Genomic DNA, 17413 nt, shown 5'->3' with positions numbered 1-17413 from the left:
GAGGGGGAGGCAAGGGGAGAGAAGTGAACATGAATCCAGTCAGTCAGATTGCTAATGGCACATTCTCTGAAGTGAATAAAAGAAAGGGGGAGGTTGAAAGACTAAGACTTTACTTTGAATATTATTGAAGTGTAATTTTAGAAATGAAAAAACACATTATTATTCTCATGGCTGAGTGGATTTTCAAGCCTGGAAAAAAGACTCCAGTAGATCTATTGAATAATCTGATTTTGGCTCCAGGAAAGGAAACATGTTAAGAGTTATTGGCATACAAAAACTAGCTAAGGGATTCTGGTGATAAATTATATGGGCCATCTCTACTTTTTGTCATCGAGAATTATAGAACTTCCATTAGTGGTTTATGTAGTTCCTTAGAGAAATGGAATAATGTGATTTTTTTAATACCTTTAGATCTTATACTTACAGAATCCTTTGAACCAGAGATTCTAGATCCCAGGCCTCCATGAGAGTCTAGTTATGGATATGGACCTGTCTCCATATACTCTAAATTTTCACATGATTTTGGAGTTTACTGGACCTGGAGGTCCTGAATCTTGGTGTAGAGAGAAAATTAGCTCCGTATTGATGGAGATGTTCATTTCTTAGCTTAGTTTTAATCTGTTGTTCAGTGTTATGATCTTGTCCTTTTATACAGTTTATTTTACTGAGTGTTCGATAAAAATGCCTGTTGGTTTCTAATGTTCCTGCCTAAATTACTGTCATCCCTTGTCTGGACTATTTCTGGTGTATGACTAGTCTGTCCACATTTCTGCCTATCTGCAGTTTTTCTCCCACAGCATAGCTAAGTAATATCTCTGAAAACAATCTGATGGTGCTACTCTTAGCTTCCAACTTAAAACCCATCAGTGGTTTCTCTTATTGTTAGGATAAAGGCAAAAATGCATTCTCCCTGCCCGCCCTCCCCATCCCATTCCTTCTCCCAGTATTGCTTCTTGTTTCTTTCTGGCTCTGCAAACTGGCCTTGCTCTCTCCTGCCTCAGGACTTTTATGTTTGTTGTTCTCTTGACCTGAAGGCTTTCCCTGCCTCTTCATCTGTATATCTCCTACTTTTCTCAGCTTAAATATCAGTTGCTGGTGGGAAACTGTTAAGGACCCACCTAATGAGGTCAAATCCTCCTATTGTAGGCCCTTCCAGAACAGTGCCCTTTCAGAGCACTCACAGTTGCAGTATTACAGTTTTACAATTTTATAAATAAGCTTTTATTTTATTAATGTCAGATTCTTCCTTTAATCTCTCAGACTGTGTCTTTATTCATCTTTGTATTCTCAGTAATTCATGGGTTGATAGTTGCCTAATAAACAATACATACAACTATAAATACTATAGGATAGTTTATCCTTTGACCTGAAGTATGTGGGGTAAAGCTTCATTGAGAAATTTTGAACTAAATCTAAAAGATACTGTGCAACTTAGATTAAAAAGTTGTTCAGTAGTGTTCCAGGCAGGCATTGAAATATAATTTTAGAAAGGTATTAGAATTAGTTTTTGTCGAGACAGATACACATTTTCTGCATGGGCAGAAATGTAAGAAAGGTAGGTTGGCACTAATTTCATGAAACATAATAGTTGCTGTCTTTGTTGCTGTTGCATTGTTACTGTGGTTTTTGTGGTAGTTGTTAGTTTATTTTCTCAAACTGAAAACAAGAAAAAAACAAAAATATTAGCAGTGGCAAATCATACTATTTTGGTACAATTATAGTTAATTGTACTCTTTGCCAAAGACCAATGTTCCTAAACCTTGTGCTTTCAAGCATTTTTGTCATTGATGTAATTCATCATTTTCCATGGTTTGGAAAACACTGGTGTAGAAGCATCCAGTTGACAAAGCTACCTTGTAATTAAGGTAATGATTTGAGACATTGGATACTGAGCCACACTTATACATACCTGTCCTTTGCAGTGAATAAGATTCATCATATGTAAACATTAGCTTGCGCTAATAAATTCTAAAGAACTATTAGATGGTATTTTTGGTACGAGTATTTTAATATTTGATGGCTTGCCTTAGCTAGATCATAATTTACCTGCCATGTTGCTGAATTAATTTTTGTGATACATTTCTTCCATAATAATCACAAAAATTAAGCAGTATTAAAATATTAATATCAGAAATTAACATCATAAAAACATAACATTAAAAATATTGACTTTAAAATACTATTTTAAATTACAATTATTACAATTGTAATAATTAATTACAATTACTACAAAACAATTACAGCTCTCAAAACCTTAGCTTGGGAACTTGTCTAGTGGTCCAGTGGTTTAGACTCAGTGCTTCCATCGCTGGTTGGGGAACTAAGATCCCACATGCCATGTGGTGTAGCCAAAAAATAAAAAAATAGATTTAAAAACAAAAAGAATAAAAAAACCTTAGCTTGTATCAAAATTAAAGCCTTCACATAAAGAAAACCAGTCTTTATTTTTTCAAGCCTATTTAAATTGTTTCTAGCAATTAAAAATTTCTAAGATGTGGTTTTAATCTTGCATAATCATACCTTTGGAAGTTTCTATTTGTGTAGGTTGGCTTTATGGCTTATTTATGCAATCAGGTATTATAATTTTATTAAAATGAAGTACTTTTTCTGTGTGTCACATCAGACCTTTGTGGCACTAAAAGCCATTGTTGGCAATAAGCTGTGTTTTTTGAATTCCTAGTAAAACATGACCTCTTACTTCCCATTGTTTAATGGCACAGACATGGTTGGCCTGATTGAAGACATCTTCACATTGGGACTAGATTTCAGTGCTCTAGGTTTTGTGCATAGAAATCTTGTCCAGGAAAAGGGGTATTGTTAGGTCATTTATAGTCATCTGCTGCTGGAAATAATCACATAACAGTAAACTTGTAATGTAAATTTCGATGCCTCCTTTTTGTAATGAACTCTATTCTGCCTGCTAGATACATCATATTTGATTAAAAATTGACAATTGCTTGTCAAGGAAAGGAGGAGGGGCATATTTTCAAAATGTATAGGAATCTAAGCAAGAACTTGGATCCAAAGTGCAAACATAGTCTCCAGGCTGTTTGAAAAAAAGTGTTCTGCTGCTCATCCAACTTGAGATGGACTTGTGGACACAGAGGGGGAAGGGAAGACTGGGATGAATTGAGAGAGCAGCACTGACATACATGCACTACTGTGTGTAAAATAGATAGCTAGTGGGAAGTTGCTTTATAGCACAGGGAGATCAGCTCGGTGCTTTGTGACCACCTAGAGGGGTGGGAGGGGAGGCTCAAGAGGGAGAGGATATATGTATACATATAGCTGACTCACTTCGTTGTACAGCAGAAACTAACACAACATTGTAAAGCAATTATAATCCAATAAAGATGTAAAAAAATAAAAGTCTGACCCATCCTGAAGGAACCTGTTTCTTTTTTTAAATGAATTTATTTACTTATTTATTTTTGGCTGCGTTGGGTCTTTGCTGTTAGGTCTTCGTTGCTGTGTGCAAGCTTTCTCAAGTTGTGGTGAGCGGGGGCTTCTCTTTGTAGTGGTGCTCAGGCTTCTCATTGCAGTAGCTTCTCTTGTTTCGGAGCTCAGGCTCTAGGTTCACGGGCTTCAGTAGTTGCAGCACATGGGCTCAGTAGTTGTGGCTCGCAGGCTCTAGAGCGCAGGCTCAGTAGTTGTGGCACATGGGCTTAGTTGCTCTGTGGCATGTGGGATCTTCCCAGACCGGGGCTCGAACCCATGTTCCCTGCATTGGCAGGCAGATTCTTAACCACTGCGCCACCAGGGAAGTCTGGAACCTGTTTCATTCCAACCTCCCTAAGGGAGTTTTCTTAGTATCATTTGGAAGTTGTCAGGATGATTGTGGAATTTTCCCTTTACTTATGGAAATTCCTGGGCCTTTCCACATGTGCTCTTTTCCACCTGTCCAAAAGTATGCTCTAGAACTTGTCTTACCCTGAGGGCATTTGAAGGAAACTTCAGCTCCTGCTGTGCTCAACTGGTTAATCCTACCACATTCTTTAAGAAGACAGTATCATGGAAGACCTTAGAGCTGATCTAGATTTGAAATTAATCAACCAACTACTTGCTTATGTGACTGACTTTGGGCAAGTAATTTAACCACCTGACACCTCAGGGTTTTTTTCTGTAAATTGGGAATAATATTTCATAGACTTGTGAGAATCAAATGAAATTCACGTAAAGCTCTTATCACAATATCGGATAGTAAGTGCTCTATATAAAGTAGCTAGCTATTTTACTAAATATCTCTTTTCGTGTGTATTCCGTAAGATATTATGTTCTCCTAGAGAAAGTATAATTATTGTAGTCCTATTTTATAGTTATTTTTCATCTTTTTCAAAGGCATGTATTTTCTAAACCATACTGAAATTTGGGGTGAAATCACTTACCTTGACATATTGCCTCATTCTTATGGTTACAGGCTATGCATTCCTTCTCTTTCAAGAAGAGAGTTCAGTTCAGGCACTAATTGATGCTTGTATTGAAGAAGATGGAAAACTCTACCTGTGTGTATCCAGCCCTACTATCAAGGACAAACCTGTAAGTAAATGCTACTCAAACTTTAAGTTACAAATGCAAGTTTTCCAAAAACTGTTTTGAAATGATCATTAGTGAAAAAATAAATAAACTACCATTTTGAGTTCAATTTTTTAATATTCATATAATTTATATATCTGGATAAAGTATTAACAGTTTGTTTCCAAACCCATCTATCCAAAATTTTGAACAGTACAGTGGCACAAAGCTCATCAGCTATTAAAGGAGTGAGACCTAATACAGTAATGTCATTTTCTTCATAGGTTCAAATCCGTCCTTGGAATTTAAGTGATAGTGATTTTGTGATGGATGGTTCTCAGCCTTTGGATCCTCGAAAAACAATTTTTGTTGGAGGTGTTCCTCGGCCATTAAGGGCTGGTAAGTAGAATGTTAACAAATTTTGTTTTTTTTTTTTTTAATCATTTAAATATGAATTGATTCAGTATGCATTTGGTACTATTGTGTACATGTCACCACTGGGTGGGTGAAGGGCAGATTCTCCTGCTCTAATAGTTACTTGCTACAGAATTTTGAGACAAATTCTGAGAATTGTTCTTAAGACCATTAAGGAACTGGAGAATTGGACACTCATCAATCAATATTGATAGCTAACTCCAAACAGACTCTGTAAGAAAAATCCACTCAAATGCTGCATTTATGACTTCTTAAGTGTAACTCTCTAAGATAATGAGAATTTGAGGTCTTTTTATGGAGGTTAATTCTGATATCTGAAGAAGAAATATGGGATTTTTTTTAAAAGGCACTTTACATAAGTGAATGATAAACTTCTGTTCATCAGTAATCAGGAACCAGAGATCTACCAGAAGAGGTCATATAGGAACATAATTATAGACGTAAATGCCCGCCATACAAGCAAGTTTTATGATACTGTGTACCCTTGTGAAGTGTGTTAGCGCCTTCCATCACTGAAAACATCCTCTTCCAGTATGTGAGGTGCATGTTAAAGAACTATTCACACATGTAAATACTTACAGACATAGCTACTACAAAGAAAGACTAAGGGGAACAGAAGAGCATACAGCAAGGAAATGTGATTTAGTCTGATATTTTAAAGATACTTGTATTTGAGCTGACATATAAAGATTGAACAGAAGGAGCAGGGTTAGGTGGTAGGAGGTTGTGAACAGTGTTTCAGACAAAGGGAACAGCATATTCAAAGATCTTCAGTGGAGGGAAGCAGAGTACATCGGAGAGACTGAGGGAAGTCCAGAGTCACTGCCTAGGGTATAAGGAATGAAGTGAGAGATACAAGAAGACACTGAAAAAGTAAATAGGAGTCAGATCATACAAGTCTAATGGCTAACTTGTTATTTATCCTCAGAGCAATGGGAAACCAATGAAGAGTTTTTAAGTAAAAGAGAGACATCATCATATTTTCATTTTTAAAAGACCAGTTTAGTTAATGACTTGTGGAGAGGGGAGTCAAGTTGAGAGTAGTTATAGGTAGACCAATGTAGGAGCCTATTATTGCAGTCCAGGAGACAAATAGTGGTGGCTTGGGTTAGTGGTAGTGGTGGTGGTGGCAGAGCCAAGTGAACAGATGTCACAGATATTTATAAGATAAATGCAAAGGCTGAATCTCAGTTTTCAGTCTTAAGCTACTCGGTAGACACTGGTACCGCTAACTGAGAAGATAAAGAACACTGGAGAAAAGAGCAGGTTGGAAGAAGATTGTGGTATTTGTTTTGAAAGCTAGTTTGTGCCACCATTCAGCATTCCCAAGGGGAAATTTCAGTTAAGCCATTGGTATTTGCTATATTTTTAAGAGAATCACTCTTGCTGCTGTTGTGAAAATAAACTTGGGACAGGGGGCAGAAACAAGGAGATAAGGCTATTGCCATGATCTAGATGAAAAAGAATGATACCTTGGAACAGGATGTTAGTGATGGAGGCGAAGAGATTGGATTCTAGATATGTCTTGGAAATCAGGTTCACAGGATTGCATATACAGTGGGGAAAAAAGAAAATAGAATGAAGCCAAGGGTCTTGAGTTGGCAACTTCATCTTTTCCATTGCTCACTAAGTCAGCAAAAACTCACTCGAGCAGGTTTAATTGGATGGTGGAAGATCAGGAGTGCCATTTAGAACATACTGAGTGATGCAGCATCTGTTAAATATCAATATGACCTGTCCAGTAGACAGTTGAGTTGTCCAGTTCTTCTGTGGTGAGAGCAGGTGGGCTCTACTATACAAGAGAAAGGACTAGATTTAGAAAAGAGTGTTATCCTATTGACTTTCACTTTTTAAAAAATACTTAAAAATTGTTGATTTACTGTATTCTCTCCCATTTGATGTGAACTTCTTTTCCTTTTCAAGTGGAGCTTGCTATGATCATGGACCGGCTGTATGGTGGTGTTTGTTATGCAGGAATTGATACAGATCCTGAGCTAAAATATCCAAAAGGTGCTGGTCGAGTTGCTTTCTCCAATCAGCAGAGCTATATTGCTGCCATTAGTGCTCGGTTCGTTCAGCTTCAGCACGGTGATATTGATAAACGTGTAAGTTGCATGTTGGGAAATCATTTAAGCCCTATCATGAGGTGCTGATCCAAAGCTTACTACCCTACAGAGTTAATAATGTAATTCAAAAACCGAGTGTTTATTTTTCTATATTCCTTTAGCTCTTAAAGAGTATTATATCAAAATATCCCTGAAATGTAAAATTCTTGAGCAGACTTTAAAATTTAGGTATAATACACAAAATATAAATATAATTTTAAAGGCATTTCAAAAATTTTTATCAGCCAATAAGGTCTTAATATCCTTTTAACTATAGAGGCAGAGCTTGTTTTAAGAACTTGTACTCTGGAGTCAGACTACCTGGGATCCCATTTCTACCATTTGTTCTGTAACCCTGGGCAAATGAACCCTCTTTATGCCTCTTATTCCTCACTTATAAAATGGAAAACAGTAATAGTATCTCTTTCACAGTTATTTTGAGGAGTAAGTGAATTCACATATGTCGAAGCACTTAGAACAGAGCTTGGCACTAAGTGTTACTTAAGTGTTGCTTATTTTTGATTTATAAAATCTAAAATAAAAACACATTTTGTATATTTTCCTAAATGTATACAAAAATAAATATGTAAATAAACTAAATATATAAGATGATTGTCCTTAACTTTAAAACATTTACTCTTTAGTAGCATTGCTTAAGTCATCACAATAAGAACTTTCAGGAAGTGTTATGGATGATAACTATGAAAGCTACCCTAATGAATAATTTCTAATACTGATTACCATCTAAGATAAGAGAAAGGAGTGAACAAAATTCAATTGTTTCTTTACAAATCTATCTCATGCTAAAATCTGTGAATAGTTCCTGAATAATCATGTTTACATTTGTAGTACAGATGAGATATACTAAAAATATGAGGTAAATTAACTTTTTTATACCCATTATAGTAGATAAAACTTGAATGAGTTCTTATTTTACCAGTGTAACAATTTCTTGAAGCTTCTTCTCTGAGGCTGTACTGTTTTGGGGGCAGGGGAGCTGGTTAACTAATACCAATAGACCATAGACTCTAGAAGTAGTCCCCAAAATTTAATTATCAAATCATACCATTTAGAAAAGAAGTACAGCATAAGTTCAGTTCACATTTGCAAAGTGGCATTTTTTCTTTGCATTGTTACTTAAAATGTTGCCCCCCAATAAAGAAAGAAAAAATTAAGTATCTAAGAAAAGGGGCTCTACTTTTTTACTCAGACATGCTATGAAATCTTGTTTAACTGATTTGAACCTTAGAGTTCCTCTCATCCAGTAGTTTTCAACCTCCACTGCACATTAAAGTTACCTGGGAACTTAAGAAAACCTTGACATCTGAGTCCCACCCCCAATTCTGCTGTAATTGGTCTGGGATGCAGCATGGGCAGCAGTAGTTTGTAAAGCCCCCAGGGTGATTCTGATGTCCAGCCATGCTTTAGACCAGCGGCCCCCAACCTTTTTGGCACCTGGAACCTGTTTCTTGGAAGACAGTTTTTCCATGGATGGGCGTAGGGGGGTGGGGGGGGATGCTTTAGGTGGCAATGTGAGCGGTGGAGGGGATGGTTCAGGTGGTAATGCGAGCTGGGGAGCAGCAGGTGAAGCTTCGCTCACTCTTGCTAGCTTGCTTGCTCGCTTGCTTGCCCACCGCTCACCTCCTGCTCTGCAGCCTGGTTCCTAACAGGCCACGGACTGGTACTGGGCCACGGACCAGGGTTTGGGGATCTCTGCTTTAGACCACTGATCTAGTCTAACTCCCTACTTTTGCAGAGAGGTGATAGGGTCACAGAGGAAGAGGAAGTTATTTACATATTATATAATTGTAGTTGTTTAATATGCAGAGGCAGAGGGAAAAGATTATTGCAGTGTCATGCTTCATACCTCTGTTTCCAAAATGATAGTGGAGGACCAATTATTTGGGGCAAAGTATTGATTCTTAAAGAGAAAACCCTGATACAAACCAAGTGAATTGAGAAACACTGGCCTTCTTAAAAAGGCATTGAACTACCTCAGAGGAAAGTTTACTTTTTTAAGATATGTGCTACTAAGGTATGTTTTGAACTTTATTTGGAAGAATTTGAGCCTTAAATATTTTACAATTCATTAGTTTTGCTTATACAAAAAAATCAAACCCTTAATCTTTATACCTTTCATCTCTCTAATAAGAATATAGTTATTAAACCATAAAAATGTATTAAATTTAAATTTATAGCTGATAATCCAAAGATACACAGGATACTTATTTGGAGGGAATTAAAATTGTTTATTCAACTCACCTTTTAGGCTCATGAACACTTCGAAGTTTACTTTCATCTCCCTGATAGCCATGAAGAACAATCACCACAAATGTGTAAATCATTTTAAATTTTATGTGTTATTCCATGAGTAGTATAATTCACTGTGACTTCTGGTAGTTACTGAAGTGAATTGTGATATACTTCAAGTTGGCTAATTAATTATTAATCATTTTATTAGTTATGAATCCAGGTGATTGTGTATCACAGATAGCTCCTCTGAAGTGAAAAAGGGAAAATAATGGAAAATAAGAATAGTGAAGAATCAATGAAACTCCCTTTCACACATTCAAGAGCTGTTAGAGATTATTAGTAATCGCAAATAGGTTTTGACTGTATTCTAAAATCATAAATTTGAAATCCAGTTTTTCACCTTTGAAGTTTTGATTTTGAGTTAAGTAGATTAGCTTCATAAAATAATATCTAGAATGTTTAAATATGCAAAAGATACAATTTAGGACAATAAAATGTCCAATATATATAAAATATGTTTATCCTAACCCTAACCATGAAATACAAATGCAAACAAAAATGTAATTTCATTACCCTCCTATCAAATATTTGTTTTACAGTTCTTTTCATCAATCAACTAGGTTGTTTCTAGTTTGCTGTTATAGTTTTTGTTCAAAATAATGCTGAAGAAAAATACCCTTATATATTCATTTTTTGCACACATGCAAGTATTTCAGTAGAATACATTCAAAATAGAAATTGTTGGGTCATTATTTTTTACCTTGGGCAAACCAAGACCTTTAAATGCTCAATTTTCTCTCCTCTCCTGAGGAAAGGCAGAGATCTTAGGCTGCCTGGCACTATTCAGTCAGACAAAAGTAGTAACCTTTCATTCATAAAGTTATTACAAGCCAGAAAGCAAGGCTGTTGCAGCTAATAGTAGCTAATGCTAATATACAAAGTATTTGCCATGTGCCACACTATCTTCAGTGCTTTTACTTGCATAATCTAATCCTTACAGCTCTATAAAGCAGGTTCTATTGCCTTTCTCGTCTCACAGATACAGAAACTGAGGTTAAAAAGTTTAGTATTCAGAGCTGACCTAAGTCTGAGGTCTTCTACTGAGTCAGGCTTTCACAATGGGACTTTGACTTCATATCTTATAAATTCACAGAAGTCTAGACCTACCCTTAATAAGATTATCCACAGTTCTGGTTTGTCTGTACCAGTTATTTACAAGCAGGGTATCGCTCTCACCTGTAGTAGAGATGCGTTGCCATAATCAGTGGCTGCTGGGTTATGCCATCTCACAAGTGGCACTGGAATGAGAAAACAAAGGTGTAAATACTATTTGTCTTCCATACCCTTCTGTTTTTCACTCACAGTCACCCCCACCTCTGAAAATATTAACACACAGGTGTTTTAAAGATGTTACTTCAAGAAAGGTGAGGGTGGAATGTTTTGCGAATCAATTAGGGTTCTATAGTTTTTTTTAATTATTTTTTTTCTTTGGAAAAGAGAGTTATTTAAATACTATTCAGTTTATAGTTCTCAGAAGAAAACATATCAAAATGCAATAAAATTACCAAACTAAGAGCTCATTTAATCACATGGTCAATTATGAACATGAAACATAAAAAATGATTAGTGCAAGAACAAAATGATTTAATTTTTTTTAACCTACTATATGGTGAAGCTATTACCCAGGGAAGATGCCTGCTTTCTCAGCATTGAATGTTGGTCCTTTTCTCTAGAACATTGTATGAACTTTTTAAAGCATTGCTAAAGTTACTTTTGAAGCAGACTTAATGGGATATGTTTTCTCTTTTTCTAGGTGGAGGTAAAGCCATATGTGCTAGATGACCAGATGTGTGATGAATGCCAGGGCGCACGCTGTGGTGGAAAATTTGCTCCCTTTTTTTGTGCCAATGTCACTTGCCTGCAGTATTACTGTGAGTTTTGTTGGGCAAATATCCACTCTCGTGCAGGACGTGAGTTCCATAAGCCATTGGTAAAGGAAGGTGCTGATCGCCCACGTCAGATCCACTTCCGCTGGAACTAAGAATAGCAAACCTGCCTCTGTTTAACAAGGAAAGAAAGGGTGCATGTGGCTTACTGTGTCTGAAGATACTGACATGCAGAAGAAATAAGTGCATTCTTCTGCTTTCACCCCAGCTATCAATACATGCATCTTTATCAGCAGCCAAAACACTACAAAGCCTCTTGTTTTTCACCAAAACCCTACATCTCAGGCTTACTAATTTTTGTGATATTTTCATGTTAAAATAAAATGTTTTTTTGTATTTTCTCCAAGTTATTTTTATATGTAAAGTTAAAATTAGATATGAGAATGTTTTGCGTAGGGGCAAACAGTCTGCTGCTATATAGTGGGTGAAGCGTGCACTTATTTCTAAACGTGGGTTTTTAACTTCAAGATCTGCCCCAGTAATTTACCAAAGGTAGCAAAATAATAGTGAAGATGGAATATGTCTGCTACAAATGCTTATTTTTATTGTTGCTATTTTCAGTGTATACATAAACTAAAAATTAGGGTTGATTTTTTTGCTCTCCATTTTGACTTGCAAGAAATAATACCTCAAGATAATCTGATTTATTAGCTATTTTTAAACATTTTTAATCACAAGCTGTATTAGCTTTGCTGCTATATAGGTGTTATGTGTAAATGCCACCTATTAATACGGGATTGAAAACGTTAGAGACACACTGCATTGCAGATAAAATGCAGGCAGCACAATATGGCCTAAACTGCCATAGTTTTAGAATGTGAAAAAAAATGCATGTTTACTTACCTGTATACACCATATGCATGCACTAGAATTATTAACTAACAAGAGGTGAGGTATTGCAAATGTTCAAAAAAGCTCTCTTGAATCTAGGTAGCATGAACAAATTATAAAATTTGTTTAAAAAAGGCAAACTTGCATGCATTATTGTGACTTCAAGTTAAAAAAAAATGTCCTACATGTGTACAATATGCAAATTAGTTTTAGATTAGAGAGTGCAGCCATTTTGTGATCTGGTCGGTAGTGGAATTTGATTTTATGCAGACTGGATGTAATATTTGTAATCCCTGTGCAATTTTGTGATGTGCGGTTCTAATTCATGTGCAGTGATATAGTATAGATAAAAGACTGAGTAAAAGAAAATTACTAGAATTTTAAAGAAAGTTGATTTTAGCCCCTTTGATAGTTCATGGTTAAGACATCCTTTATAAACCAAAGATGGCCAGCACACTGCTAACTGGTCACCAAATGTAAGACCCACAGGAAACCCATATTTAAACAAAGGAACTTTATCAAAGAATGCAAAACTTTAGTAAACCTAAGTAAAGTCAAAATGGAGATGGGAAAATATACAGATGGCTAGTTGCATAAAATTCAATTTTACCTTAAAGATAATGGTGAAATCTGGCTTAAACCTGCATACATGTTTGACCTATGTATATTGGGGTCTTCTGTCTAAACTGGGGTCACTGTTGCATGGAAATTGTTCTTAATGGTTAAGAATTGCTTTTTTTAAAAAAATTTTTGATGAAGGAATTTTGGTAATGACTTCGCTTGCAGTTTTTTTGAGAAAGTGGCATGGAAACATGCAATAGTTAATGAGTTTCTTTTGGTACTGAACACTATTAGAATATCATTAGTGATATTTTTTCTCTTTAGAGCATTTTTAATGCAACTAGCCCCTATATTTTAATGTAAGAGTTACTCTGCAATCTAAGCAAAGCACCCAGCAATGGTAGATGTTTTTTTAAAATGCTGAAATAAGATTCTTGACTCTAAAGAGAGAAAATTACAAGGGTGTTGCCATATTGCAGCCCCTTGGGACAATCCTTCACGTGAGCAAAGTGTTGATCTTAATACTGGTTGTCTATGGTGTGCTTTTTTGTACTGTAAAAATATGTGGTTCATGTCTAACTCTGCTGTTTTATTGTGGTTGTGGTTCAAGTTTTTAATGTTTAAAGTTGATGCTGTTTTCAGAAGAGCTTTTTACTAATTTATTTGTCAGTGTTCCCTATTTGTTACTTAACCATGATCCTCCAGATTTTTGGAGTATTCTTTTCTAACCTTAACCCTGCCAACCTTGATCCATTTGACATTTGTTATGCACTATTTTTATATCTCTGTGAGAGATTTTTCCAACAGTCAGCTATTTTATGGCACACTTTTTTTGACTGATGACATCTCCTTTGCTATACCTCAATTTTTGGAATTTAGAAAAGAAATCAGTAGTTTTGCAATGTTAATTATTTAGATATTTAATTTCGCAGATTTTTTAACTTTATTTTCATAATTTCTGCTTAATGTTTAAAATTGAAGAGCCTTTTCATGTATTAAATAATGAACACTAAAATAAATTATATGATGAAAATAATTGGAGATGTTGAAAATCACTTTCCCTTCTTAAACAGAAATAAATATTGGAAATGAAGGGAAATGTAATAGAACACCCTTTTTGCCATGGGTAAAAATGACAGAAATGTATGGTTTGTTTTACCTTCATTTCTGTTACAATTAAAGCTTCTTAGTCTAATCTTTTATTCCTTCCCCACCTTCCCCCTACCTCTTTCCTTTCTTTTCTTTTTTTTTCCCTTTTATTTACTACATTCTTATTTTCTAACTGTTAAACACTGTATTGGAATTTTTTTTAATTTACAGATCATATTTATTTTACTATTTTTGTAGAAAATTCTTAATTTTGATTGTATTTTTGTATTTTCAAAGCTTCTTCATTTGTGTTCCCTAAATGTTCTTATTGCTGCCCAAAAGTATGACTGTGGAGGAAAAAAAAAACTTTAAAAATCCACACTTTTTGTTAAGAAGGAAACATTTAGCATTTATATATTTGTGTATGGAAAACACTTGATATTTTATCCCTGTTGCATCTGGCTGCACAGAGCCTCTCCTCAAAGATGCTACAAAACTTGAATATAACACATTTTGGAAGGCTGACTAACCTCGATTCTGTGTTGTGATGTGCAATACTGTTTCTAATGTTTGTATAAAAAAAATAACAGTGTAAACCTTTTTAATGCAAATTTATTTTTTTCATTGCATATTTTGCAGATTTTATCCACAGTGTCATTTTTTACTGTCAGAAAAGATACCCCTTTTGTCATTGCAACTATTTTTTAAATCCAGAAATCTTTGTACTGATGTAAATGATTGTAGTTATTTTGGATAGTGTTTTGCTAACAAAAGGAAAGACTTTTTTCATGCATATTTCTATTTTGTTTTTTTGGGTTTTATTTTATTTTAATAGTAGTAAAATACTTGGAATAATTTTTCATATTCTTGTCATTAATATTATTTTGTATTTTTATGTGGAAATATATAATTTTATGACACTAATTGCTAAAGTTTATTTTATGTTGAATTATTTTTGGAGCTGAAATCTTTGTAATATTAAAGCAACTAGTTTCTAATTCCCAGTTTCTGTATAGAATCGCACAAGTGGTTTATGGAGTGTTTGGATTGTAATTATAAATGGTTCTTTGATATGCAAATTAATATTTTCAGTTGATTTTATTTTATATTCCTAATGGGATGTTAAAGCCGTTTTTTATTTTTTTCTAAATAAAAAGAGAACCCATGCTTTTATGGACACTAGATAAACGCCTTCAGCTTAAATTTTTTTGTTAAAATACTTTAGTTTATTTTATTGTTATCTTCCAGGTGTCTAAATCTCCAGTCTGTCTGTTGTACTGGTAATTTAACTCTGTAATGGAATAGTTTGCTGCCAACTATTTATATTAAGTAATTTTTAAATATTTGTAATATTGTTGACTGACTAATAAACTATTAAGTTATTGGCATAGTTGTGGAATCTTATTCTTTAGTTCAAATCTATCAAAATATCCATGGACACCAGTAAAATATTTTTTACAGAGCTGAGTGACATGACTATATTAAACAAGCCCAGGCCACTATGTATTTTAGTGTGAGGATTGCAAGGGAACCTTGGAGATCATCTAGTTCAGTATTTGGGCCCCAAAGACTCTTTGCATCAGTTCTCCTCCCCATCTCACCCTTAGCCCCACATACATGAAATTTTGGTGTTACAATCATCACAGATAATTAGTGTTACTATATCTAAATTGATACTCTACTTAAAAAATTAAAAACTGTTTACCATGTTGTGAAATGCATAATTTCCATGATGCTTTCTCAGGTACCATCTAGTTGGGAGCCACTTGTCATAAATTTTTTCTGCTTATTTTCTGCAGAGTCCGTGAGTTCTTCAGTGGCCACATTGTAGAGGGAGAAAGGGAAGGAAAGGTATAGAATAAGTAGTCTGGGATCTAGGTTCCTCAGTCTATTATGGCTAGAACAGCTCTACCTTTAACTTGAACAAAGTTGGAGATTCACATAAAAATTGGTGTTTAGCATGGGACCAGGGAAAGGTTCCATTGCTTTTTTAGAGAACATTTTAAAAATTACTGATTATAACCAATTTTTTCTTTTACCTATGAGGACATAGGTATCCCAGAGAAGGTAAAACTTACTATTTCCTCATATTCTACAGGACATCACAGAAACTCCTTAAATGGGCCAATCTTGATGTTGACAGCCCCTCACATCCTGCCACTGTCACCCATGCACTCCAAGCAAATCTTGCATCTTCACACGTCTGTATCTTGGCATATGCTTCCATTTTTCTATTTGGAATCTTATTTTCTCTTTGCCCAACAAGTCCCGTTCCATAACGAAAACAAAGAGCTTCCTCTGCATTCTGGCCTATCTTTAAGACTTAGCAGGAATTTCCCATTCTCTTGACTTTCACCTGCTGCTGACATAAAGATCATTTATCTTCCTGTTCTCCCCTATCCTTCTGTTATTTAAAAAAAGAATAAACTTTGAACACCAACTAAGGGTTGGGCACTAACCATGTAGGATCCTTGATTGCCAGGCCATTTCATAGCCTTGTACGTGGAAAGTCAGGTTAACTCAAACTCAATGTAATATACTATAAAATATAAAATACAGTAAACGTGTATCAATTGTGATGGGAAAGACTTTCTGCTGAAATGACTTCATTTCTTTAAAATGATTTGACTTAAGAATTTCACATAGGAGTTAGCATTTGACTTGAATTTTTGCATGAGCAAAGAATTTAAAGAACTCAAAATTTAGCACAAATCATTTCTGAGAGAATTACTTGAAGATCTATTCCACAAAAAAGAGGGAATACCAATAAAATATACAGGAAACAGGAAGATGTGTGATATGAAAAATAAGAGATATATATCTGGACTTCATCTGGTTTCTGGCACAGAACTAAAACTCTTGGAATTTCCTAAGTGATAAGAGTGATTAAGGGGGTCTTGATATTCATAACAAACTGGTTTTAACAACACCCTGAGTTTGTTAATGAGGTAACTTTTGGGAAGTGCCTAAGGATGGGGAAGAAAGGGTTGGAACTTTCAATCCCCCTATACCCACCCCCCCCACCCCCTACCTGGCCCACCTCCAGGAAGGGGAGAGGGTCTGGAGGTTGAATCCATCACCAATGGCCTATGATTTAATCAATCATGCCAAAGTATGGAAGCCTCCGTAGAAACCCGAAAGACAGGTTTTGGAGAGCTTCCAGGTTGGTGAACAACTTGGTCGGTGGGCTCAGGGACAGATGGGTCCGGAAGCTACATGCTCTTTCCGCATACCTTGCCCTATGCATCTCTTCCATCTGGCTGTTCCTAAGTTATATTCTTTTATAATAAGCTGGTAATTAGACCCAAGGGGGGGTTGTTGGAACCTTCAATCTATAGCCAGTCAGTCAGAAGCACAGGTGACAACCTGGACTTTTCAACTGAAGTGGGAGGAGGGGGGCTGTCTTGTAGGACTGAGCCCTTACTTAACCTTTGGGATCTGACACTATCACCAGGTAGATAGTGTCTGAACTGTGTTGAGTTGTAGGACATTTATATGGTGTCAAAGCATTGCTTGGTGGTGTGTTGGAAAAAACACATCATAATTGGTGTCAGAATCATAACATGGATACTAGACACTGTTGTGGGTCTAATGTATAGTTAAAAAATAAAATGTGGCTAAGATTTATAAATAAGTCCTGAATAGCAGAGACATAATTTAAAATAACATCATTAAGGTAAA

At 35.4% G+C, this 17413-nt stretch overlaps 1 protein-coding gene across 6 annotated transcripts in view; it reads left to right on the top strand.

Annotated features, from left to right (window-relative positions):
• The window catches only part of CPEB2 (cytoplasmic polyadenylation element binding protein 2), a 61747-nt gene extending 46625 nt beyond the window's left edge, over positions 1-15122 (top strand). For all 6 annotated transcript variants that reach the window (XM_059067229.2, XM_059067227.2, XM_059067225.2 and 3 more), the window contains 4 exons: positions 4418-4536; positions 4797-4911; positions 6871-7052; positions 11119-15122. In XM_059067229.2, coding sequence (XP_058923212.1) covers positions 4418-4536; positions 4797-4911; positions 6871-7052; positions 11119-11346 — 644 coding nt within the window. In that variant the 3' untranslated portion in view covers positions 11347-15122. The remainder of the gene's footprint in view (positions 1-4417; positions 4537-4796; positions 4912-6870; positions 7053-11118) is intronic.
• Positions 15123-17413: the final 2291 nt, after the last annotated feature.

Source organism: Kogia breviceps, chromosome 6 (genome assembly GCF_026419965.1).
Source record: "Kogia breviceps isolate mKogBre1 chromosome 6, mKogBre1 haplotype 1, whole genome shotgun sequence".
Lineage (NCBI taxonomy): Eukaryota > Metazoa > Chordata > Mammalia > Artiodactyla > Physeteridae > Kogia > Kogia breviceps.
The sequence above is the reverse complement of the archived record's forward strand: the minus strand, read 5'-3'. Positions and strand labels throughout refer to the sequence as shown.